This window comes from Ricinus communis, chromosome 6 (genome assembly GCF_019578655.1).
Source record: "Ricinus communis isolate WT05 ecotype wild-type chromosome 6, ASM1957865v1, whole genome shotgun sequence".
NCBI classification, from domain to species: domain Eukaryota; kingdom Viridiplantae; phylum Streptophyta; class Magnoliopsida; order Malpighiales; family Euphorbiaceae; genus Ricinus; species Ricinus communis.
In genome coordinates, this window is record NC_063261.1 from 13,180,947 (window position 1) to 13,208,157 (window position 27,211).

At 29.2% G+C, this 27,211-nt stretch overlaps 1 protein-coding gene across 4 annotated transcripts; it reads left to right on the top strand.

Moving 5' to 3' along the window:
- Positions 1 to 18,346: 18,346 nt before the first annotated feature.
- LOC8269092 (nuclear transcription factor Y subunit A-1) lies at positions 18,347 to 25,298 on the top strand. 4 transcript variants are annotated; one of them, XM_015718390.3, is made up of 8 exons: positions 18,347 to 18,503; positions 19,261 to 19,544; positions 21,130 to 21,242; positions 21,407 to 21,478; positions 22,635 to 22,799; positions 24,384 to 24,471; positions 24,550 to 24,827; positions 24,923 to 25,298. In XM_015718390.3, exons 2-7 carry the CDS (start codon positions 19,292 to 19,294, stop codon positions 24,789 to 24,791), a joined length of 933 nt encoding a protein of 310 aa, XP_015573876.1. In that variant the 5' UTR covers positions 18,347 to 18,503; positions 19,261 to 19,291; the 3' UTR covers positions 24,792 to 24,827; positions 24,923 to 25,298. The 4 variants fall into 4 exon arrangements, 3 of the variants coding, with proteins under 3 accessions (XP_015573876.1, XP_002517826.1, XP_025012860.1); XR_007216356.1 differs by having other exon boundaries at positions 24,384 to 24,852; XM_002517780.4 differs by having other exon boundaries at positions 24,384 to 24,827.
- The last annotated feature ends 1,913 nt before the right edge of the window (positions 25,299 to 27,211 follow it).

Genomic DNA, 27,211 nt, shown 5'->3' on the forward strand with positions numbered 1-27,211 from the left:
CTTTGTTCACGGCTAGGAATGTTGGCCCTGAATACTTCTGTAGATTTTCTGCATTTCAATAACGGGCATGACCATTTAAAAGCTCAAAATCTTGAGCTATATAACTCTAAATTATAAAAAGTTTTTTTAGAAACTTTGGTCAATCCACTACAAAATTGTAGTTTTGAAGAACTTCAAGATCAACAATTTTTATACTCCAAAAAATTAAAATATTTTATTGTTCATCTAGTCTTGGCAGTTTGGACATGCTTCAGTATTTTGGCTGTTGTGCTTTCTATACACCTTAAATTAATGTAAGAAATTTCTCATATAAAACTAGACTATCAAGGCTATAAATCTGAGGAAAGGTATATTAAAATTCTTCTTGTAGGAATAGTACCACTAATTCTAATTGACCTTATCTACTGCAATCTAATCTAACAGCTTACTTCATACACAAATTTGAAACTCCAATTTTCTAGCTCCGAAAGTATTCTAATTTTTGTTCCTAAAATTAGACTAATATAGTTGTCCATCCATATATAGATTTCCCTCATAAACTTTTCGAAGTAGTATAATTTATTCTTCAACTTTCAGTAACTGATTTATTCCATAGAGATCATACTTATTCACATGAGTCTTTTGACTCCACATGCTCTTTGCATTGTGTTTATATGTTCTATCATTATTCCATCTTTGTTACTTTATGATTTTATCTTGATGCTCATATTGACTCAATTATTCAAGTCCTTGACTCTTAAATCCATATTCACACTTTTGCCTTCATTGTTATTTATATGCATCAATGATAATTAAAGATTACCTACTAAGAACAAGAATACTAAACAAGATTGTTAGTAGTAATAATATTTTACATCATCAAAATTACATATAAAACCTTTGGGTCAACACTATCAAATAATATTTTTATTGTTAACTAAAAATTAATAAAAACTAATGTAATTCTCATATAAAAAGAAATAAATTGGGTTACCTCCCAATTAGCGTTTAGTTTTAGTCATTAGCTTGACTTCACTCCCCCTTTTCCTTTATTTAAGGTGGTTCTTTCAATTTTTTCCTCCATGCCTTGCTAGTAATTTTCTAAAAGTCCTTAAAACTATCTCTCTTTTGTAGCCTTATTGATATTAAATTGCACGATATAATCCCCAATTGAAAGAGTTAATTTACTCTTTTTTCCATCAATAACTGCTCCAACGGTTGCCAAGAAAGGTTTTTTCCAAAATAAGAGCTATCATTACCATCTTCCATATCTAGCACTATGAAATTATTGGGCACCACAATTTTGCCTACTTTGATCAATACATTTTCAATCACCTCCTTCAGATATGTAACTGAATGATCTGCTAATTATAAGGAGACCAAAGTTGGAATGAGGTCACCAAGTCTTAATCTCCTATAAACAGATAATGGCATTAAACTTATATTAGCACTAAAATCACATAAAACTTTACTAAAATAAGTTTCACCAATAGTAATAAGAATAGAAAAACTCCCTAGGTCCTTAAGCTTTGGTAGAAGCTTGTTTTGAATCATAGTACTAAATTGTTCAGTAAGTGTAATAATCTTTCTAAGTTCCTCTTTTTTGATAAGATTTCTTTCAAGGACTTCACATATGTTGGTAATTGAGCCAAAGCATCAGCAAAAGGCATAGTGATGTGAAATTTCTTAAAGATTTCTTTAAACTTCTCGAATATCTTGTCCTTCTTATGCTTTTGTAACCTTTATGAAAAATATATTAGTGGCACATAACGATTACCTATTAGTGCTAAATTTCCTTTGCTTTCTTTAGGCGCATCTTTCTCCTCTTCATTTAGTGTTGGTTTTTGATTTTTTACCATTGCTTGATTATAACTTGTTTAGGTGGCATATTATTACCTACTCCAATATTAATTGTTGTCCTATTTATTGAAGTAATCACCTTGCATTGCTCTCTTGGATTAATCTCCACATTACTTGGTAAAGCTTTGGGTTGTCTAGCACCCATAATGCTTGCCAATTATCCTACTTGCATCTCTAGATTCCTAATAAAAGCTTGTTGATTACTAAATTGAGTTCTATTTTTCCTCATAATATATTGAGTAGTCTTAGCAAGATTAGCAACCATGTTTCTAAAGGTTGCTTATTCTTTTGAGGTCTTTATTGAGGTACAAAACCTTATTATCTATCTTAAAAGCATAGTAGGAAATTGCCTTTGCATTAATGCTTTTAACCCTCCAAGAGAAATTTGGATGATCTTTCCATGCAAGATTGTAAGTGTTAGAGTATTGATTATATTATGGATTGACTGGCCTTTGAAAATTGCCCACAAACTTGACTTGCTCTTAGATTGAAACACCTCCTAATTGACACTCCATATACGAATGACCTCCTCCACATAGCTCACAACTTCAATTGAAATAGCACTAACATTCATTCTATCCATCCTTCTTATTAATACATCAAGTTTAGCATTTGACATGCTAACCCCATCTATGTCATGAATTCCTGCAACCTTTCAAGATCGCCCTATCTCATTATTCTATTAATGGTTATTAGATGCCATCATCTTAATCAATTATAGGGCATCACTAGTGGTTTTGTTAACAAATCACCACCTGCGTCTGCATCTAGTGTAATCCTCATCGTTTGTAATACTCCATTATAAATTTTTTAGAACAACATCCAATTAACAAAACCATAATGAAGGCACCTCCTTTGCAACTCTTTAAACCTTTTCCAAGCTTCAAAAACTAACACTTTGTTGTCTTATTATTGTTGTTTTACCAGAAAAAAATATATAGTATGAGGAAAGCTTGAGATAACTCATCCCATATGGTAAATGTATTTACACCACTAGATGTCAACCAAGACTTAGCAGCCCTTATAAGAGTAAAAGGGAATACTTTAAGTCTTATAACATCATTGCTCGCCCCACTGATTTTGAAGGTCTCGTACTTCTCTAGAAAATCATTGATGTGTGCAATTAGATCTTCAGCAAGTCTCCCTTTAAATTGCTTTTATTGAAACGTTAGCACCCATTTTCTAGATCTAGATATTAAGAGAATTACCCTATGATGAAAGTTACTGCCTTTCTAGAGTCTTAGGAGATTAAGGACGGTTAAATCCAAGTAAGGTTTGAGAATAATTGTACTTAAATTAAAATCCAATTAGACTTAATGGGCTTTGGCATGTTTAGTTAATTAATCAACTCACTTATAATAGAATCATTGAATCAGGTCTTAGCATGTAAGATGTAGCCCATTTAGGTCAAAAACTTGGTAATTAAAGCATAATTTATAATTGGGCTAGAGTAGGTGGACCTTGTAAATAATTGACTAGTAAATTAGGATAATACTTTAAACATGGGCTGAGCTTAATAAAATAAGCTAGACTTAGGTGGACCTCATATGTTTTAGTGCTTAATGTGTAGAAATACAACTATTGCATTTATCAAGAATAGCCCGTTAGACAATAAAATTAAAGAAAAAGATACATAAATAAGGAAGTTGGCTTCCGGATCCATCTCTGTATTTGTAGCGCAAGCTTCCTTATGGAATTAAGAAACATCACTCATTAGTAAAAATGTCTTGGTGAATTACCCGGGTAGCATCTCCCATCTCCGTGTAATCTCTGTGACTAGTTAGTGTGTTCCCGATTAGATTCAAAAACCTGTCAGTGTCGTAATCGCTAAAGACACTTAGGTGTGCACCCAAAACCGCCGCCCATAGTGGCAACTCCACTAGGGATAAGAGAAGTTGATTACAGTGTATCTTTATTTTCAATTTTATTATTTAACGGTCTATTATTGCATCATTACACCATTTTCACATATTGTGCACTTTGGTTCCTATAGCCACAATGGCGTTGGTTAGTAGTTCTTTGGTTCCACTCGAATCTTTGAATTACAATACTGGCTAATCATCACTCACAAGTAATGAGTGAATTTCCTTCATCCTATGGACCCTTAAGTGGAGAGACGAGCCAAAGAAGAACAACTTTTACCTGTGGGAGCCTTTTATCCTTATCCAAGACTTAACTCATGGTAATGACTGTAGCAATCTCCCCTAGAAACCCGATTACTTGTTATATAAGATATTTTCCTATATAAGTATTTTAAGTCCATATATCAAAAGGCCCTAGCCCAAAACACATGGAATCAAGCCTTAGGCTAAAAAATATGCAGGCTTTACCCTTATAATTGAAAATATCACCTTATATGTTTAAATTGCTTTAAGAGTTATTGGCATGTGCTTTGGTACTTATTATCCCTTGTTAATAGTAAGCATAAGATAAAAATCCTAAAAAGAGAGACTGACCTCGAACAGTGTGTGGGAGTAATAAGATTGGAAGGATGATTATAATATACTTTGTGTATTCTTTAACTTTAATATGTTTGCTAACTTTTCTATTGTGCATTACACATGTATCTCATGCATCATACTAACTCCTTATTTTGAAGCCATTTTAAATTATCATTCTTAATTTGGATAAGATAAGAAGGGTGTCAAGAAGACTTATTTCACCAGCAATCGAGGCAATACTAAACAAGAGCTTAATAAGTTCACTACTTTCAAAGATGGTCCACGAGCAAGACATTGACGCTATCGACACTGCAATCATGGTTGACCTAAAGATTATGATATGAGAGGAACTCCAGCAAGCTTTGGCTAAGATTTTTAGAAATATACTATCTAAAAGACTACTACTGCCTGTGTAACTACTGCAATAATTACTCGTGATGAAGAAGCATATGGTGAGCACCTCTAGAATGTAGATGACTACATGTTAGAACAAGTTAAGAAAGAGTATGCTCTTACTGCAAAAGTTGTTATGGAATTTGAGATTATGCAGGGTCTAATTAAAAGGCTTGAAAAGATGCAAAATATGCTGAAAGATCAAGGTTTAGATTCAACCTTCGATTTCGATGAACTTATGCTGATTGGAGAAAACAAGCTACCACCCAAATTTTGTATGCCTAAAATGCAGAAGTTCAATGGAACTGGAGATCCAAAGATGCACTTAAAGCAATATACTACTATCACGAGTACTACTCATTTGGCTAAGACTTTAATTGTCAAGTTGTTTGTACTTTCATAAAAAGGGCTAGCTATGAACTAGTACCATGGTTGGAAAGACCCATCAAGTCTGATTGGAAAAAGCTTTATGATGCTTTTATGTAGCAATACGACTACAATACTCACCTAAAAATTTCTATAAGGGATTTGGAATTGACAAAGCAAAAGTCAAATGAGTCTTTTTCTGACTTCTTAACTAGATAGAGAAATAAAGCAAAGTTAATGAAGAACAAGTCTTCTAAGAAGGATCAAGTTTGAATGGTAGTTCAAGATGTTCTCCCATCTTCGGTAGAAAAGCTTCAAATGATGAATCCCCTGACCTTTGCAGGCTTGTACGATGATGGCTTACAAGTAGAAAAAAATTGAAAATGCTAAAGCTGGATGGAATATAAGAAACTATCAAGCAAAAGAAATCGAAGACCAACCATCTAAAGATTATGGATCATCACAAGATTCAACTATTGATTTGTTTTGAAACAATGACATGATTTTACTTCTAGGATCAATGAATAACTCTGATTTTTATTTGTTTGATGTTTATCTTAATGATACTTTGCATGATAATGATTACTACATGAGCATGTCTAATATTAATTCTATTTGAATTCATTTATTTAATCTGGACATAAATGATAATTCCAAGTATATTTCTATTACACATAATATAACTTTTGAAGAGAGAAAATGTGAGAGAATAAAAAAAGAAGAAAAAATAAAAATGAGATAGTATTTGATACGCGTGATTAAATCCAAGATAATAGAATTACTCAACATACTGGGGGCAAGACAAGAAGACCGAGTTCATCCCTCATCACGTAGCAACCTTAAGGATAACAAGAATCCCCACTATAGAAGAGATTAAGACCTTGAAAAATGTAATTGTATTTGACTCCAAAAGAAAATTTAGAAAACTTCCATATCAAAAAAATAGAGAAAAGATTAAGCCTCAGATGCTCAAAGGAGTTTAAATCTCGGGGGCAATAAGTTCACAAGTGAATATGGACCATATCAGATACAGTCTTTGGAAAAATAAAAAAAATAAAAAAAATAGAAAGACGGATCTTGCTAAATAAAGGACCTCTACAAGTTAGTCGGGCAAAAGTTAAATAAAGTGACAAGAGAAAACATATTCGAGTATAAAATCTAAATGGACTAGTTGATAACAAGAGCGATATTATGTGAAATAGAAAATATACCAATTTGTATCCTTATTAAATGAATAAGATTTAATTAGATTTTTTGTTGAATTAGCATATTAGTTTTCATTGCTTGTGTACTACTAGGAGGAGAAAACAAAATAAGAAGCGGAATCTATGAGATCTGAATAAAAGCACGATGATCTTCTCTTTTGTAGAAAAATTCAAGAATTTATAGCACTCAAGTCTCCATCAATCTTGGCATCATCTACAAGCTTGACAAAAGAGACTGGAAGTACTCAAATTACCAAATCTGCAAAAAGAGAAAATAAGAGAAAAGAGAAAATAAATAAAAGTAAAAAGAAAAGAAAATGCTAAGTTGAAAACCTGAAAGGGCGGTTTAGGCAAAAATAGAGTCTACTAAGTTGAAAACTCGAAAGGACGGCTTAGGAAAAAGTTAAGACATTAGTCTACTATGTTGAAAACCTGAAAAGTCGGCTTAAAAAAAAGTTAAGGCGTGAAAGTAAGAAAGAAAATAGAATTGGTTGCTATCTGCACGAGATTGTGGCAAAACTAAGCATCAATAGAACCCCCAGGCAAAATTATCTAGTCGTTGCATGCTTGAGTTATCTTTAGATCTGCACTTTCTATTATCACCATGACTTTAAGATCTTTGATGTGAATCTATTGCAAGTGCTCGAAGAGTAGATGATTAAACTTTAGAAGTGTTGATGTTGATGGGCACTAGAATGCCTCTATCCAAACTGAAGGATGATTTTTAAAAATGCATTACATATCATACATAACATGCATATCACGCACTCTTATTACTTTTGCTTATTATAATATTTGTACACTTGTATATGTACCACTAACCTGTAACTATAAAATGAAGAAAAGTTGATGAATAAGAATCTAGCTGCAACGAATATTGATCTCCACTCAAGCGCACAAGTTTACATCCCGAAGTAGAATATGATTAGCTCAATCCTCAAAGTGAAAAATCCAAAAAGGAAATATCCACCAGTTTGTTTTTCAAAATGGAAAATCACAAGCCTATTCTCCAAAGTGGAGAACTAGTTAAAGTTCTAAAGAACAAGTGTACTTCTCGAAGCAGAAGATCTCAAAGTGGCTAACCAATTTACTCCTCGAAATAGAAGATCCTGGAGTGGAAAAATCATTATTCTTCATCTCGAAGTGAAAATTATTAGTTTGACACCCAAAAGTGGGAAGATTTTCCAAATCACAATCCGAAGCGAAAATTATAATATAATTGCATCCCGAAGCGAAAAGTGATCAAGGAGACATAGGAAAGTCTTTACAAGTATAAATCATCAGACGTGGTTCTCAAATCAAACGTGCATGGTCCCAAAATCATCGGGCGTGGTTTTGAAATCATATGGATATATTTTCTAAATTAAGCAGGCCTGGTTCCAGAATCAATGGGTGTGGTTTCCAAATTAGATAGGCATGGTTCCCTAAATCATTAAGCATGGTTTCTAAATCAATAAGTGTGATTTCTAAATCACTAGGCGTAGTTCTCAAATCACTAGGCGTAGTTCCCAAATCACTAGGCGAAGTCCTCAACTCAAGCAGCCGAAGCCCTTAACTCAAGCAGGCAAAGTCCTCAAAATTCAAGCAAGCGAAGTCCTCAACTCAAGCAGGCGAAGTTGTCAAAATTCAAGCAGGTGAAGTCCTCAACTTAAGCAGGCAAAGTCTTTAAAATTCAAGCAGGCGAAGTCCTCAACTCAAGCAGGCGAAGTCCTAAAAATCAAATCAGGTGAAGTCCTCAAAATCCAATCAGGCGTGGTCCTCAAACTAAACAGGCAAAGTCCTCGAAATTCAAGTGGGCGTAGTCCTTACATCAAATTAAAATTTTGCGCATCATATTCGAGCTTACAGGTTGTGGCTTCTACAGCTCATCAAGATATCCTTTTTTGTCTTATTCTTGATGTCTATGATTTGTCTTAATTTTTTTAGTCACATGCATACTTATAAATTTTGACAAACCATGGGCAGCTGTCGGTACCCCTTTTTCAGATTCAGATATCGAAAAAATTACGAAAAATCCTATTATGAAAGTAACCGTCTTTCTTGAGTCTCAAGAGATTGAGGACAAATGAATCCAAGTTAGGTTTGAGAATAATTGGACTTAAATTAAAATCTAATTAGACTTAGTGGGTTTTGCCATATTTAGTTAATTAATCAAGTCACTTAGAATAGGATCATTGAATCAAGACTAGACATGTAAGATGTAGCCCATTTAGGTTAAAAACTTAGTAAGTAAAGCAATAATTTGTAATTGGCTAGACTAGGTGGGCTTGTACATAATTGACTAGTAAATTAGGTTAATAACTTTAAACATGGGTTGAGCTTAATAAAATGAGCTAGACTTAGGTGGACCTCACATTTTGTAGTGCTTAATGTGTAGAAATATAACTATTGCATTTATAGGAAACAACCTATTAAACAATAGAATTAAAGACAAGGATATACAAATAAGGAAATTAGCTTCTGGATTCATCTCTAGATTTATAGCGTAAGCTTTTTTATAGAATCGAGAAACGTCACTCATACATAAAAGTGTCTCGGTGAATTACTCGAGTGGCAACTCCCATCTCCACTGGTCTTTATGACTAGTTAGCGTGTTCTCGATTAGATTGAAAAACCTTACAATGCCATAGTCGCTAAAGACACTTGGGTGTGCGCTCGAAACCACTGCCCACATGAAGTATTTGAATTGTTGATGACTTAATCTGAAAGTTGTTATTGTTGATAAGAAGACGAACAATAATCGATTGCACTCCATTCGGGTTAAGGATACCATATTGCCTCAAAGTCGGTTATACATGTGGATTAGTTTCTCGCCCTTAAATTTGAGGAATTATTTATGGATCATTAGCACGTTGGTGGCCATCTTTTTTCGCTTTTTCCTTATCTTTTTAACGGTCTTCTCAAGTTCAGGGTCAACTCTAATAATAGTTGTGCTCTATTACTTCCCATGCACTATAAAAAGTACTTATTACCTATAAATGATGAATGTTTATGTCAATTACAAAATTATTTCAAAATGCATCACAAAAATAATAAATCTAACTTTCATAAAAAATCAATATAATTTTCATTTAAAAATAAATATTTCACAGTGATTTAAGAAACATATAAAGTTATAATTATTGAATTGATAATAACAAATTTACGAATATATAAATCATAAATGATAAACATCCTTACTATAATAATGAGCATTTAAACAATTATCGAATACAAAATAGACATCGTTATAGTAAATAATGAATATTATTTTATAAATGATAAATATTAATATCCATTATAAAAATGTAGCAGTTTTGATTATGGAATCATCAATTATATGCTGATGAGATTCTTTAAATTATCAAATATACAAAAAATTAGTTTAGTTCACCAATAATATAAAAATTTTAGCATATAAACAATTTTTAAAAGTTATATTATATTAATTTTAATAGATAATTTATTTTATTATTTACTAAAAATATATCAAGTTTTAATTCTTTAGAATATGACTAATTAAAAGATAAAAAATATATTATTAATTATGTTAATTTTTAACAGATGTTATATTTTGACATATTTTGATATTTGTACTATTTTTAATACATATAATTTAATTTTACATATAAAAAAATTAAGAAAGATATTAGAATATTTAATTTATAATTATTTATAAAAATATTATAAAAATTTAAAATTTATTTAATTCTATCTATAAATCTAATTTATATTAATTTTTAAAATTAAAATAATTATTGACAATTCTACAATGTAAAAATAAAAATTAATTTTATAAAATATAAAAATATTTTTAATATATAATTTCAAACTATATAATATTAACTTTATAATCTTATTTTATTAAATCTCAATTTATAATTCTAAAGATATTCATTTAATATATAATTTTAATTTATTTATTATAATTTAAAATAAAAAATTAATTAAAATAGCAGGACATAATTCGTACGTAGATTTAGTGCGGGACATAAATTCCCAGGAGTAGCTGTGCGTTCTATGCTTTGCTCGAGCATGTTTTTGCTATGAATCAGTTCCCTCCTCATTCATGGAAATTGCTAAGGTGCCTGCCCGCTCCATTGGAAGTCAACGCACGCCTTACAAGAAAATTGTTAGCTTTTCGCGATTTCTAATTTAATGTTATTCGGGGAGATAATACCATCGTCACTATCGTCATCATGATCGTCATCATCATGATCATTATTACTATTATTTATTTATTTTATTAGTAATAATTGTTATTTATGAATCCCTTATCCTATATATATGTGTGTGTGTGTGTCTGTATCTATTTTCGCCAGCTCTGCAGCAGCAGCATAGCCAAAGACAACAGAGTCTATGTATACATTTATTTTATTACTTTTGTCTTTTAGCATTCGCAACTTCCATAAAATAGAAACTCTTTTTTGAAAATGGCCGCTAGCAAGCAAGTGTTCCAGCTGTTTAAAGATCGGACTCTCCTCTCTCCACGTGGCTTTATCTCGGTGCTCCAAATGCCAGCCTGTTTACACGTGCCTCCATACACGTGGCTTTTCACCCTCCAAGCTCTATCAGAGACCTGAGAAACTCAATTGACCCCTTGATATTTATAGACATATCTATTTATACCCTTGTTGTTGATATTTTAGTAATTTCACCACCAATGACCCTCCCAATAATGCTTTTATCGTTAAGAATTTGTATACCTAATTAATAATTTTTAATATTCTATACTATCTTGATGAACAAACATATATTATATATTATATAGATATGATATGTATGTTTTATATTTATACTAATTCATATAAATAATTAATATATTAACAAATAAATTTATATTTTAATTTAGTCAAAAAAATAAGTTTATATTTTAGTTGAATGATAATTATGTGAAAATATGTAGCACAATGAATATAACAATATAAATAATGTGTGGAAAGATTATTAACATGTTTTTAAATTAATGTAAATTACAAGGGGACCAACAGACCAAGAAATAAGCAACAATAATTTTATCTCATCTATCATCGAATCTATTAATAGTGATAGGGGGCTGCTACCTAGGATCACGACAGCAATGCCGTCATCTAACGGCCATAATCGCCGTTAGATACCATAGTACAAACGGACTTCGGGAGTTGACAATTTGGCACAAGTGAGGCAGTAACGTGGCAAATTCTTATATTCGCAGACCCCATAACTTAAGTTATTACGATTCCGACACGTAGTGCTTCTACACAATTGGCAGCGCTGGCACAATTCCACTTACAAAACTTTTTTTATTATTTTTTAACCGATTATTTGTTTTTTTCTTTTTCTCCTTGTCTTGTTCTTCGTCTCCAGCAATGCAAAAGCAAATAATAGATATGTCCGAATTGCCCTTGTTTTTTTTGCCAATATATCCCGCTATTTTACTTGAAAAAGAAAAAGATAAAAAGGGATTTTATCAAATATAGTATACATTTTATATATATATATATATATATATGACCTTTTCACTTTTGAGAGATACCAGGGCTCTATCGAAGCAATATGCGGTGGTTGGTATTATTTTAACTGTAAAAAAAATTTATTTATAAGATATAAATTTAATTTTTATATTTTAAAAACTTAAAATATTATAATAAGATTTAACTGATAAAATTAAATCTTATACCAAATAAATATTAATTATAAATATTTTAAATTATTAAACTAATTTAATTAACTAAATTCTCGTTTTAGAGATATAGAGTGTGAAAAATAAAATATAGTTTGAAGTTAGAGTTTGTCCGAGCACATAAGACAATGTCGTATGAGATTTCGTTAGTATCATGCCAGAAAAAAGAAGATAGTACTTCAATCGTCTCCGACACTATAGAAAGGAGCCACATAAAAAAATGCTCGAAAATTAATAAATAGATATAACATCCCATTCTAAGAAGAGTGAACAGAAAAATTCAATCAATTAAAAATCAATTGAATTCTATTAATAAGTTTATTCATCTCTTTTTTCATTACACTTTATATATATATATTATTAATAAACTACTTTTTATTTATAGAAATAATATAAAATTTAAATAAATAAATTATAATTTAAAAAATCTCACCATTAAAAACTTACTATTTTGAATTTGATGTAATTTTATGATTTTGAATTGATGCAATTAAATTTAATAATTTAGTTAGTGAATTTATGTATAATATATGAGTAAACTTATTTTTAAAAAATAAAATCTAATTTAAAAATTATGTTAAATCTTTTCATAATTTTAAAGTTTAATAATAATTATTGTTCATTCTTTCAGGAATAATGAATAACAAATTTTAATTATTAAATTATTATGCATATATAATTGCGAGTATGATAAATTTACTTAAAAATTATTTCATATTAATTATATCAAATTGATATTAATATTTATGATTATTTATTTTATGATTATTGATTAAATCATAATTTATTAATTATATCAATTGATATTGATATTTATAATAATGTTATTAATTTAATTAATTTAATTATTTATAAGCTAAAAAATTTTAAACTGAGATTTTAACTCATTAATAACTTTCTTAAATTAATTAATAAAAGAGAAAACAATAAATAATTAAAGATTTAATGAAATATTAGAATTTTTCTCTAAAAGATTATATAAAAAACTGTTAAATATATTTTTGTAAGACTAGTAATTTATATTTAAATAGAATTTCTAATTAATAAATAGTTAATATTTAGAGTACTAATTCTTATCTTTTAGTTATTTTATTTTTAATGAGTTTAAATATTAAATTCACGTGTAATGCACGTGAAAAAAAATAGTATAATATAAAAGTACGAGGAGAAGAAAATTTTGAATTGATGAAAATACCTTATATAATTAATTCTAATAGAATTAATTAGTTATTAATATAATTCAATCTTAATCCTTTTATGATTTTATATATATTTATAAATCTATAAAAGTTTGATGAATTATTATATCACACTATATATATGATAAAATTCAGATTACTCAGTATAAACTTTTGTAAAAATTGAAAATAAAAAATCAGGAAAAGGTATAATATTTTTAATTTCATTTTATTAATATATTAATACATGTATATATTCATATTTTGCTGTATTTTGTACCTTTTTATCATATAAATTTAAAATTCATCTTTTTTATATTTTTTATTAGTATTTTTATTTTAAAAATAAAATTCTATTTATTTAAGTTATAATAATATTACTATTAAAAGTAGTATATTATAAAATAAAAAATCAAAAGATTACTAAAACTGAAATATGGTATCCTCTTTATATATTTTCTTTATTAACATAGAAATGTATCTCAATATTTTTATTAAATAATTATTAAGATAATACAATTAAATTAACTTTTAAGAAAATAAATAAAAATAATTATTCAACAAGAATTAATGTAAAATGTATCTCAATATTTTTATAAAATTTTTAATTAAATAATGATTATAACTCTAAAAAATAGTATTCTAAATTATATTCTTACTATTTTCGTTAACTAATAAGTTAATTTTTAATTATACCATAGATTATGATCTAAGAAAATCAATATTAATTATATTTATAGTATTGATATATATAATACTAAAATCAATTAATAATTTTTTATTATTATTTGTATATTATTATAGTGATACTTCTTTTGAAACCAATCAACTTTTAAAATATTTAAAGAATTTTAGAAAAATATATTTAGCTTATTATTATTTTTAAAAATATTATAATAATATAAAATAAAAAATCTGTCAAATCTTTCTATAAATATTAGATTTTTAACATGTGTTTTTATATTTTAATATATTTATTTATTTTTGACAAATAAAATTTAAGTTTATATAATTTTATTATTTTTTATTAATTCAATAATTAATAAATTACATATATAACACTAATCTTAGAAAATAGCCTTTATATTTATTTTTTATGAATATGATAAATATATAAAATTTAATATTGATAACGAATCATTAAATTAAAAGAAAAAAATTAAATATTTTATAATTTTATATATATTTAAACTCTAATTATTTATTAAGTTTGCAAAGTATATACTAATACATAAATTTTAATTATATAAAAAATACTCATAAAATAGTTATATATATTTAATAAGTATTATATCAAATACTAACTTATCAAATATATTTAAATTATAATCTTTATAATAATAATTTTAGAAGCATTTGACTAGAAAATGAAGTTTAATAAAATAGACAAAGATCGTCACCTCGATCATATAATAAAAAACTTCAATGATGTCATTATTTAAATTTTTACATCATTTTGAAGAATCAAATGAATTATTATATTTAGATGCATTTTTTATATATAACTGTGAATGCTTTTTAAAATCCAACTAGAGATCTATCAAAGTAAAAGGAAAACAACTGACTTGAGATGCAAATATAATTATGGGAAGAGAAATAATATTTTTAATATGTAATTAAGAATAGGGCTAGAAAAAGAGAAATACTTTAAAAATATTGAGTTTGCAAGCAACATTAATTAGATGAAAAAGTTGAGAGTGACTAATTTGCTAGCCTGATAATAACTTGTGAACTAAAACTTGTATATTATGCAAAGTTAGGTAGAAGATTAAAGTTAGTACTCAAGCATTTCTAAAAGCTAAAGGAAACTCCTTTTAACTTCTGGACACATGTCACTTCCATTGTGCCTTTCTCTTCTTCTCAATTTTAGGTCTTTGTTTGATATAAATAATTTAATTTTTAAATACAAAATTCTGTTATTTTATTATATATTTTAAAAATTAGTAATATTTATAATAAAATTAGTATTAATTTTTTTTTTAAATAAAAATATATTGATCCATCGAGTTTTATTTGTCTAGCTCTTTCTAGGTAAGTTATTTCCTTTATAATAAGGAAAATTGACTTTTGTATTTTTCAAGAATTTTTTTTATTATGTAATATAAATAAAATTAAAATTTTTGTTTTTTAAAAAGTGTTTCTTTCTTTCCTTACTTATTTCGAAGGGTATATTCAACTAAAAGTTTAAAGGCTTATATAGATTTTTATTTTAAATGAATTACTTTTAAAAAGTTCATGAAATTTAATAATTTTTATAGAATTTATATATTTATGAATGTTTTCATAAGTTTTATTTAAAAGAATTTTATAGACATTAATAAATTTTTATTGACTTTCATTAACTATTATTTTTTATTATTTAATTATTTAAAATAAAATTAATCATTGTGCTTTTAATTTTTTACGTTTATTTCAAGCATTATTCCACACAGTGGTATTTGCAACTCCATTTACAAATAATAGATTTTATTTCATTATTGTATTAAATCAATATCCATTTTAATATTTCTTACATCATAATAAGAATATTAATTTTTTTCGTCAAGATTAATATTTTAAAAAAAAAAATTGAATTTTGTATTTTTCAAGAAATTCTTTTCATTATGTAATATAAATAAAATTAAAATTTTTATTTTTTAAAAAGTGTTTCTTTCTCTCCTTACTTATTTCGAAGGGTATATTCTATTAAAACTTTAAAGACTTATATAGACTTTTTATTTTAAGTAAATTACTTTTAAAAAGTTCATGAAATTTAATAACTTTTTATAGAGTTCATATATTTATAAATGCTTTCATAGATTTTATTTAACAATTTTTATAAATATCATTCGATTTCTATTGATTTTCATAAATTATTTTTCTTTTATAAATTATTTTTGCTTTTATAAAATTAATCATTATGCTTTATTTTTTTTATATTTACTTCAAGCATTATTTCACACAATGGTATTTGTAACTCCATTCACAAATAATATACTTTATTTAATTGTTGTATCAAATTTATATTTATTTTTAAATTTCCTACCTCACAGTAAGAATATCTTTTTTGTCAAGATTAATATTTTTTTTAAAAAAAATTGTTATATCACAATTTGTCTCTAAATAAACTACCACATTCATATCATACTCAGTATATTTTATTTTTTACATATTTGATAAATAACCAATAACAATAATTTTAGAAATAATTATATATTCAAAATTTATACTTTTATAAAAAATTTAAGTAACCCTTTTGACTTGTCAATAAAGTGTAAATGTCAAAAATTACATTAAGCAAAAGCAATAATTCATAGCTACTTTCAGTTTTGTGGTGTGTACAATGCGGATACAATGCTGTTTTTGAAACTTGTCCTTGTACTTGATAGGATTTCAACTTATAATGTACTTCGTTTAGTTCCTTTTTCCCTTTCCTTTTTTAGCCAAAAACAAAGAAACAGAAGAAGGATTGTGTTCTTTTTATTTAATTTTATTGTTTTCATGCTAAAGGAACGTGTGCACTTTATTGTTCTGCAACCTTTCTTTCTAAGGAATTTCATGACCTATTATTATTATCATTCTTTTTCTCACTCTTTGCAAGCTTTTTTCAATTCCTTTTAGTCACTTTCAAATTCATTATTAAAATTTTTATCTTTTTATCCTGTTTAGAAAATTTAAAAGACTAAAAATATAATTATAGTCTATAATTTATAATATATATAAAGTACGAAGGATGAAGAATTCTTAAATTAATTAGAATATCTTTAAAATTAATCAATAATTAAAATGATTCTAATATATTGATCCGTAATTAATTTAACTTTATCCTAATCCTACTATATTATAAGTAATTAGCAAATTGTTATATCACACTATGATATAAACTTATAAAAAAATCCAAATAGCTCGATAAAGATTTCTCAAAAATTAAGACATGGTAGAAAAAAGATAAAATATATTTAATATTAAATATATTTTATCTATTAGTATTAATAGAATAATTGTAATTGAATTGCTTTAAATGATCAATATTTTTTATATACTAAACTAATTATTACATTAAAGTCTTCATATATAAAATTAAATTGTATTTTTATATATTATTATAAATTTAAATTATATATTATGTGGATAATTCTTTTGATATATTTTGAATTTAAAAAATTTATTTTACTTTATTTTAGTGAATTCAAGGCAACGTGGTAATATGAAAAAAATATGATTTAAATTTTTTAATATTATTTATTTGTTGTTTAATAGTTTATATTAGTCTTTTTTTCATTTATCATGAAATTTTAAAATTGATCTTCTTACATTTCTCTTATTATCTTCCTTCTACAAAAATAAACTTTTATTTTTTATTTAATTATAATATATTACTATTGAAAGTATTATACTATACAATTAAAATTTTTAAAAAAATTACTAAATTTAATACATTAAATATTTTCATATTTCTTTCTTTTTGAGATTTTACTTCAATATCCTTCTATTTAATAATTATTAAAGTAGTGAAATTAAATAATTCTAAAGATATAATAAAATAGTTATTCAAATAAAATCAAATATTTAGTAATGTAAAATCTTAAAAAAATAAACATTTAAAATTTGTGAGAAAATAATTATAAATAGTTAATATATTTAGTAAATACTATATTATTTTAATATATCAAATATTTTTATATTATAATTTTTATAATAATACTTTATATATGTGACGAATAAAATTAATGTATTTATATAATTTTTTTCAAAAATTTTATTCTAAAGCTAAAATGAATTTTTTATTTAAAAATATATTTTATTTAAATTGAAATATATATTTACTATTAAGATATGTTGATTTATATTTCTTTAAAATGTCACTCTTACAAAATTCATAACATATTTATATTTCTTGATTGGGTAACAGATTTAAAAAATCCGTCATAGTAGAAAACAAGAAAATAAATTAAAAGCAAACATTTATTTATAAAATCACATGTTTTTTATAATATATTTATTATGCAATAAGATATACCATAAACCATATTTCTCCACCAAAATAATTGAAAGAAAATAAAACAGAGTAAAGAATTGGAGAATTCATCAGGGGTAATATTGTCCTATCGGAAAAGTACAAACCTCATGTCCCAAGAATTTTATCATTTTCTTCATTAGAACGGACAAAGAAAACGACATATGCGTGAATTATGCAATTTTCTTTTTAAATTGGAAAAAATAGAGTGACTTACTTTTATTAATTTCAATTGTTCAAAAATACATATTATTATTATATTATTAATTTTCTTTATTATTATTGTTATTATAAATTCTCTTTCTCCATCAAAGTGAGACTGTCTCTCTTGAGGTTGCAGAGAAACAATAATATTTAAAAAAAAAGAGGAAAAAATGGACCAAGAACGATGACTTGTATATGGATTCTCCCAACTTCAGAGGCTTCTAGGATTTGGATTTTACAGTAAGTAAATTCTTTCAAAATTCTCTTTAAATTTGTCTTTCCTCTGTTTTCTTTTCCAGATATGTTCTTTCGTCTCTAAATTTCCTGTTTCTTCTTTCAATTATGAGATTCTGTCTGTTTGGGGATTTTCCTGTTTGGTTTGGTGGAAAAGTTGAGTGAAAGTAAAGGAAATTGGAAAGCTTGCTGTTTTGTGTGTTCTTCTCGCTGTTGTTTTAATTGTCATTCATTTATTTTTTATGTATTAGAACTAGATATATTATAATTTCTACTGTACTTAAAGGATTTAAGGGTATTTTTTTACTTTAATTAATTAATAGAGATAAATTTGTTTTTCTTCATGTTAGTTAAGTGGAGATTCTTGTATTTTAGATTATAAATAACTTTTAGATTTTTGTAATTTTGAATTATTATTATTTGGAATGGAACTTTGAATCTTCTGTTAGAGGCTTTTCTTCTTTCCTTTTATTTATTTATTTATTTCAAATTCAGGTTCAGTGGTGAATGTCTTATTTTAGAAGATTGATAATTGAGATTACTTGTTACCATGCATGCATATCTTTGACATTTGGTGTTTATGGATTATGTTATAGAATCTTAGTTGATATATGATTTTATGTCTTAAGTCAATAGAGCAGTTTTGATAAGTTGTGATGTTTTCTTTTCTTATTGAAACATCCAAAATGCAGTTACCCATGTTTCACTTTGAACATCCGTTTGCTTTAACCCTTTTATTTATTTTTTTTGTTTTGGGGATTAGGCTACTGATTTTTTCCTTAAGGAAGTGAATAATGCCGGCGAAGCTTGAAACTAGAGACCAACGGTTAGACCAGGGTGTGTTTCAGTCGTCCATTTACTCACAACCTTGGTGGCGGGGAGTTGGAAATAGTTCTACCTTTGAGGAAAGCACGTCAAAATCATCATCATCAGATCACCTGAATGGTTCTCTCTCTAATGGACCTATTCGATCACAAGCTAATCTTACCTTAGATAATGGTGCTAACTCCAATAAAGATACACAGGTCGCTGTATCATCACAATCTGGTAGTTATCCTTCTAACTATCGTGTATCCTGAGAATTTTCACATAAAAACATTGTTTATATACCTAACGTTCTCATACATTCACCATTGGAAATAGTGGCTCTATGTATAATCTTCATCCTAGTGATAATTTAGCATTAGCATTTTCTTAATGTTCTACCATCTTTTTCATGGTATCATGTTATCGTAATCTGAGTTATTAATTATTTATTTATTTACTTTTGCTTGGGATGGGATGGTTGGCTGGAAGGAATTTGTGTTCTTATAATTAATTAAGTGAATCAATTATATTTTGTTTAAGCAATTGATTTTTCTTTTTTGCCTTTCAATTTTTTGGGATCTAAATTTAATTTAAAAATTAAGGGAAATATCCTGTCTCATATTTTCTTTTTCTTTCTGAAAAATAGGAGATAAACGGGGTATCATGATGTGCCAATAAGGACAATATCTAGGCATATCAAGTAATGCTGGGGGCCTCTCAATCTCCTTGATTAAAATAGCAGTGTCCAGTGCTGTTTGACAGGAGTATTAGTGCTAAACACTTAGAAATAATGCAATGCATGTTCTAAACATATTTTCTCAATGAACATTAAGAGATGCATTAGTCTAGGATATTGCTATGGGTTACTTCTAATATCATTTTGAATGGACTATTTAAACCTTGCTCTATGAAATTTGAGGATACGCTGGTTATCCCTGAAGTTGACATTAGTAAATGGACAGGCAAGAATCTTACTGTTGGCCATCCTTCTCTTGCCTCCCTAATTTTCAACAGTTCAGGAAGTGCATGTGGTGGCCAGGCTTCAGTATCGTTTAAGAGTTTTTTTTTTATTATTGCTGACTGCACTTTCTTACTATTTGGAAGTCAGCCGAGGTTTATTTGTCAGAAATAGCCTTCTTTAGTTGGTTAGACAAAGGGATCATTGTTGTAATAAACTGTACGTGCTTCCAGGAATATAAATGCCTTGAAATTTCTGTTTGAGAGTGGAATTCGAAAGCCATAACGTTTTTTTTCTTCCTATAATGAGACAAATCAACAGACGCAAACCTTCAAATAACTTTTTGGAGCAGCAAAATTGGAACAACTCCTTTCATTTTCATCTTATGAGTTCCATGATCCCATGTAGTATCTTGATTTTAAGAATTGCTCCTAGACTTTTTTGTCTCTTCCATCGCTTTAGGACGACTTGTGATTCTGTTAAAATCTTTTCCATCAGATGCAGGCAACAGAAGAAAGGAACATTACTTTTAAAAGCAGCTGCTAAGAATAGTACCTGTGCAGTTCGTGAACTATTGCACTTTATTCTTTAAGGGAATTTATCCACTGTGCATGTACTTTATGTGTACATGGAACCATTGCCATCTTGTCATTCTGTAAATATGAATGGATGTCTATCCTGTCATGATAAACAATGCCTCGAGTCTTTCTACTGAGAGGTTGTTAGATGATGCTCTTGCTTCTCATTTTTAAGAATCATTTTTTGTGATATTCAATATGATGTGTTGCCAGCATTATACTTCATCAGATGATCCCCAGATACAGATCTGTATTTGATATTAATGCTAGTGTTTCTTTACTAGACCAGATGGAATTAATGGACAAGGACACCATCTCAAACAGGTTCCATCATCGGCACCTGTCACTATGGTTGGACACGTAGAACCAAATTCCCAAATGGAACTTGTTGGCCACTCAATTGTAAGCTCTCTCTTGTAGTTAATTTGTGCATGCTTGCATGATGTACACTTGCCTGTGGACCTAATGCACATCTTTTTGCGCTTACACTGTTGTGAACAGACATGTCTCTGGCGTTTGGCTTATTTTTTCAACTATGTGGGATTATGAGCTTTCATATGTTACAGGTTTTGACTTCATATCCGTATTCAGATGCACAATATGGTGGGATGTTACCTTCTTATGCGCCACAAGCTATGGTATGTATTTATATGCTCTTTTGTTTCACCAAGTGTAAGCATAAAGAGAATAGTTGTACAACTCAATTTTAAGGTCTTTAAATTTGACCTCTAGATAAGTCCCCAAACTTGCTTTCGCGGCATGGTGTAGTTGTCAGAAGGCGCGCCTGAGGCGAGAGGCGTACAAGGTGCAAGCCTTAGCGCCTCAAGCCAAGAAAGGCAGGTGACTTCCCTAAGGCGCGCCTTTGTGCTCCTCAGACCTAAGGCGAGGCAGGCCTTTGTAATATTTTGACTTTTATTTGTTTCTTTTTCTTTTAAGACATACAATGAGTTCAGCCTATCATCATAGACTTAATATAGAATATAAAGCTTACCCACACCTAATTATCTCCAAAAAATAATTTAAAAAAAAATGGAAGAAAGAAGAATAGGGCAAAAAGACATGGATCAAGAAAAAGAAGAGAAGAATTGCCTAGAAGGGTAGGAGTAGGACCAAGACACTTTTAATAAATTAGTAATGGAAGATGCTTTAGGATTTCTACTATCCTAGGTCTTCTGGTTATTTATAGGACTGTTTTACTTTTATCATCTCTTTTGAACATGACTTTTTGTTGTTTGTTAAATGCCTCTTGAACATGATTGTCATGATCTTTTCATTTCTTTTCTTTGGTTGCGTGTTATATTTATATTTTATGCATGGGTTGTGTTAATGAGTCCTAGTTTTATTTTATTTTATCTTTTGCGCCTCACTTCTGTCATGGTGCGCCTTTCGCCTTTAACAACTATGCGGATGGACCCTTCAAGGCTCACTTATGTAATCTTTGCTTAATTGATGTGGAGGATGCTTATTTAGACATCTTATCTTGTTCAATTAATGAATTCATAGATTTTTGAGTCATTTAGCAAAGAAACCAAATTATTAAAACTGTGGCATATGACAACCTGGTTGCATTTTAGGCCATTAGTTGGACCAACAAATGTTTGCAATAAATTTTGTATATTATGGAAAGACACTTTTTGTATATTAAAAATCATCAGTTCAAATAGGAAAACCCATCTGCCATTTTCCTAGAGCCTTCATTTCTGCAGGTTACAGTTTTATTATGATAATCCAGCTGAAAGCAGTTGGAGACATAAATGTTCTGATATATATTATATATATATTTTGTGATGCTAGGTAACTCCTCAGTTATATGGAATGCATCATGCTAGAATGGCTTTGCCTCTTGAAATGGAAGAGGAACCTGTTTATGTGAATGCAAAGCAGTTTAATGGTATTTTGAGACGGAGACAGGCACGTGCTAAGGCAGAGATTGAAAAGAAAGCAATAAAAGCTAGAAAGGTAGGACTTGTGCTTTTATAATTTAGTTAAAATTTTCTATGGCCTATTGTAAGTTGAGATGTGCATCTGTTATATTAATGAGTATAGCCTTGCCATGTTGATACCTGTTATTTTGGCAAAAGTAGACGTGGATTGTTATAGTTAAACACACCTTTGCCTCTAAAATTAGTGCCTTGTCCGTGTCACAGTTTGTCTGGATGAAATACTTCAGACTATAGGTCTCTTTCAATACAAGCAGGTATTCTTTTGTAGTCATGCAGAGCTTTTATGTGTGGTTTTTTCTCAGGAGTTGGAGGAAGTGAAATTTTCTGCATCTCTTTTGTTGCATAGAATTCTTTGTTAATTGCTTGATTTACAAAGCAGGTGTCATAAAAAACAACAAACTTGAAGGTTAAAGAAATCTTTGAGATATGAAATCTGCTGGTACTTTATGAACCAAATTGATTGTGGATAGGGACAATTGTAATAGCTGATTTAGCTTTGGCTGGTGGTAGAAAATTAAACTAGATGGGTGAATCATAGAAATCTGGAGGATAGAAGATTCACTATACAATCAAACTAGTAAACGCCTTGTGAAGGGTAGGCTACCTACACTAGGTGAGAGATTCAAAAGGGACAAATTCATGACTTCATCACATGCTACAACTGTCAATAATGGCAATGCTGATTTGCAAGATCAAACAAAAGGCATATCAATGGACGTATGGAAAGATATGTTTCAAGTTGCTAGAAAAGTGAATCTAGTTTGAGCTCATATTGGGCGAGTTCATGGTAGTTAAAAAGGTGGTCTGTGGCTATTTATTCTGTTGGTGAACTAATTATTATTCAGCGCCCTATTAATCATCAGAAGTATTATTTCAGTTTGTGAAAGTTCAGATTTACTTTTTTAATTCTATAAGTGTCAGATTCCAAGTTTTAATTTGATAAATCTCAAGGCCTCGATTGGGATTGAGAATGGAAAAGTGCTTTTCTCAAAAGAAACTTTTTCTTTTTTGAGTTTTGAAAACTGCTTTTAGGGAGAAGCATGTAAATTGATGCTCTTTTTTTTTTTTTTTTCAAAAGCAGGTTGAAAAATGCAGTTTATTAAAAATAAAAAAGATCAATCTATTAAATTAAATAATTTTAAAAGTGCTTTTTTCACGCCCAACAACAATTCTAAATAGGCCTTGAATAGCATTTCCCCCAAGTTGAAGATAGTTTTGGGGCTATGACATCAAGGAAACCAACATTTATTTGCTGTAGTTCTTACTGTTCTATACAATACACATTGAAAGCCGATGAACACATGTTGCATTTGCTCAAGGAGAAAGCATCTAGTGGGATAGAGCACTAAAAATGTTTTAATTGTGGTGGATGAACAGAACTGAAAATGGAAGACAGTGGATGGTCTTTAGAGCTATGAGTACCTTTCATGCTAAACCGCCTTACTTATGAATAATTTTATGGAATGGTACTCTAGTAGATGTTTGAAGACTCCGATTCTTAGTCTATATGATTTTGTTCTGTTGGCTTTGAGGTTGAGTTGATGCATTTCAGACTCCAAATTACATCTTGTTGCCTGACATGTTTTGTTATTTGCTATAGCCATACCTTCACGAGTCTCGACACCAACATGCTATGAGAAGGGCAAGGGGTTGTGGAGGCCGATTTCTTAGTTCCAAGAAGCCTGAAAGTAATACTAAAAATCCTGCATCAGATAACGATGTCAATTCATGCATTAATGCTTCAACACGGTCTGCCATTTTAACAGGCTCTGAATGGTTGCAAAAGAATGGAACTCGAAATTTGGATTCCGCCAATGGTGAAGGAAAAGGGTCTACTGACCACGATATGCAATCACACTCATCTTCTCATGGTAATGGTAATGGCCATGGACTGTCATCAATATACCATCCATCTTCAGGCGATGGCTTGGACAGAGGCTTCTTGGTTCAGCAGAGGGCATCCACACACTGGAACGGGGTCACAAATGGGGCTCTGCCCATAAATTAATTTCCCACCTTGGAGCTGCAGGGGACCCTGTCGCTGGTCTGATAGCTGACCCCTCGAACTGGTTTGATTGCTGACTTAGGCCTATTCTCATGTTTTTACATCTGATGGGATGTCTTTATTCTCCTTTGCAGGTGAAGCTGGATATCTTATGCCAGACTCAACTTGCGGGTGGAATCTTCTCTATGTAGTGTTTCCTCGGGCAATTCATTCTTGGCTTTGGATACTTGGTTACTCGGTAAATTTACGGAAGCGAGGGAAGAAATTATGGTGACAGTAGTCTTCACATGGTTATATGAGTTCCATTCAGCTTCTATTCACCTCTTCTGTAAAAGTAGTGAAACTTATAAGCACGTGTGCATTAGGAAATAGTTCCAAAATGTGGCTACACACTCTGAGCTGTATGAAAGACCTTTTTTTCTTTTTTTGGTTTTGTGACAAAGGGTTTACCTAGTGTTGTACATTAGCATCTTAACGGTGTTAAGAATTTGATGGTGGTTTTTTTCTGCATTTATCACTTCCCATCTAACCATGTTTTAAGGCTTTCGTTTCATCTCCATTTTGGTGGTTATTTCATGGCAGCTGTTCTCACGGCGGACAGGGTTTGCCTTTAAAGCCTTTTTCTTTTCCTTCATTTTTTTTTTCTTTTAAAATTTTTATAAAAGAAGGGAACTAGAGCTAATTCATGATTATGGAGGCATTTTGTTGATCTCTTTTTTTTTTTTTTTTCTTTGTATGAGAAGATCTACCCAATTGGTGGTGGCGGCTTGCTTTTTGTAACATTAGGGTTGGGGCTAACCATAGGAGTAATTGCACATGATGTGTTTATATGCTGGTTCACTGAGAATGGATCTGGTTTTTCTTGTTAGCATGTGGAATAACAATCCATTAAAAGAGTTAATAGTTAATTTTATTTATTTTCAATGAACAGTTAATGAGTAAGTTTCTTTTTTCTTTTTTTACACTGGATCCTTATTTTGTGTGAGATGGTAACATGGAAAGCTTCATTTATCCTGTAATTTTTCTGGTGGTTCACTTATATTGGTGCAGGCTCCAAGTCTAGGGTTTAAAATTATGAGGCTTCTGGTGCAAGAATGAATGAGTGGGACGTTTGGCCAATCAGTGAAGTAATTTCAGGGTTAATTTGCTGTATTTTAGTCAATAATGATTAGACATTTTGGATTTCTGGATTAGCATTCTTGTTTTGATTTTGGCTGGGAAGGTATAAAAACAACCTCTTTTGTTAGAAATCATAAAATGCTGAAAACACTATATGACTGGAAACGACGTCGCGGCACATAGTTACTGTACTGTAAGATTCGATAAAGCTAACGACGTCCGGCACATAGTTACTGTACTGTAAGATTCGATAAAGCTAACGACGTCGCGGCACATGGTTACTGGAACATTCAGTAAAGCTAACGACAACGTTTCACTCACTGGTCTAGCAAATTGATGCTCTCTCTTGTACTTGGTTTTGGTCACTCCTTTCCTCTGCTATAAAAACCCTTTTATTTCTCTGCAAACAAAGACGCCGCCAGTACTCTCTCTCTCTCTCTCTCTCTCCTTTGGTCAATTTTACGAATGCATGTATTAAGTTTTGATATCCCGGTGACGAGAAATTTAGTAATCTGAAAACGTACATGAAACGGTCATTATTGTTATTATTATTATTATTATAATTTTTTTGTTCTTGCAAAAAATGGATGCTCCCTATCTGCAGATGTAGAGAGGTTGAGGAACCATCTCTCTTTTGGTTTCATGTACCAGGTCGAATTTGGCGAAATTCCGAGGGATATCTCTTTCGATTATTTTCTTCTTTAAAGATAACTAAATCTTTGTGTTTTAGGTCTGGGTTCATTATTTTTTGAAATTATTGCAGATAAATAAAGTACTTCTTTTTTGCTGTTTGTTTGATAAGAAAACTGCAGGAAAATATAAGAAAACTGATGTGAAGTTTAAGCATTTTGGTATTAACTGAAAAAAATGTCTGTTACGAAGAACTTATTTGAATTTCCGGCAGTTGATTGAGTGTTACTTGTACCTACAATACAAGTAACATTTTTTTTTGAATAAAGGTAAAAAACAAGGAACATAAAAAGAGTTTCTTTAACATTAATATCATTTAAAAATTACTAAATTAAAATTTAATCAACTACAAAAGGCTTTTTATTCTAAAGAGTTTCTTTCAATTTTTATTTTTTTTAATTTCTGCTGAATTAAGATTGTATATGTGAAATAGAAAATTAGATTTTCATCAATAATAAAGTTTTCTCTCAGCTCTCCCTCGAGTCCTCTCAATAGAATCGTTGAGTAGAATAGATTAGATCAGTGGTCTCTTGGAATGGAACCATTTGATATCTCATCACTTTGTGCTTCTCTCGCTTCCTCCAATATTGCTATACCTTCTATTAATTTAGATG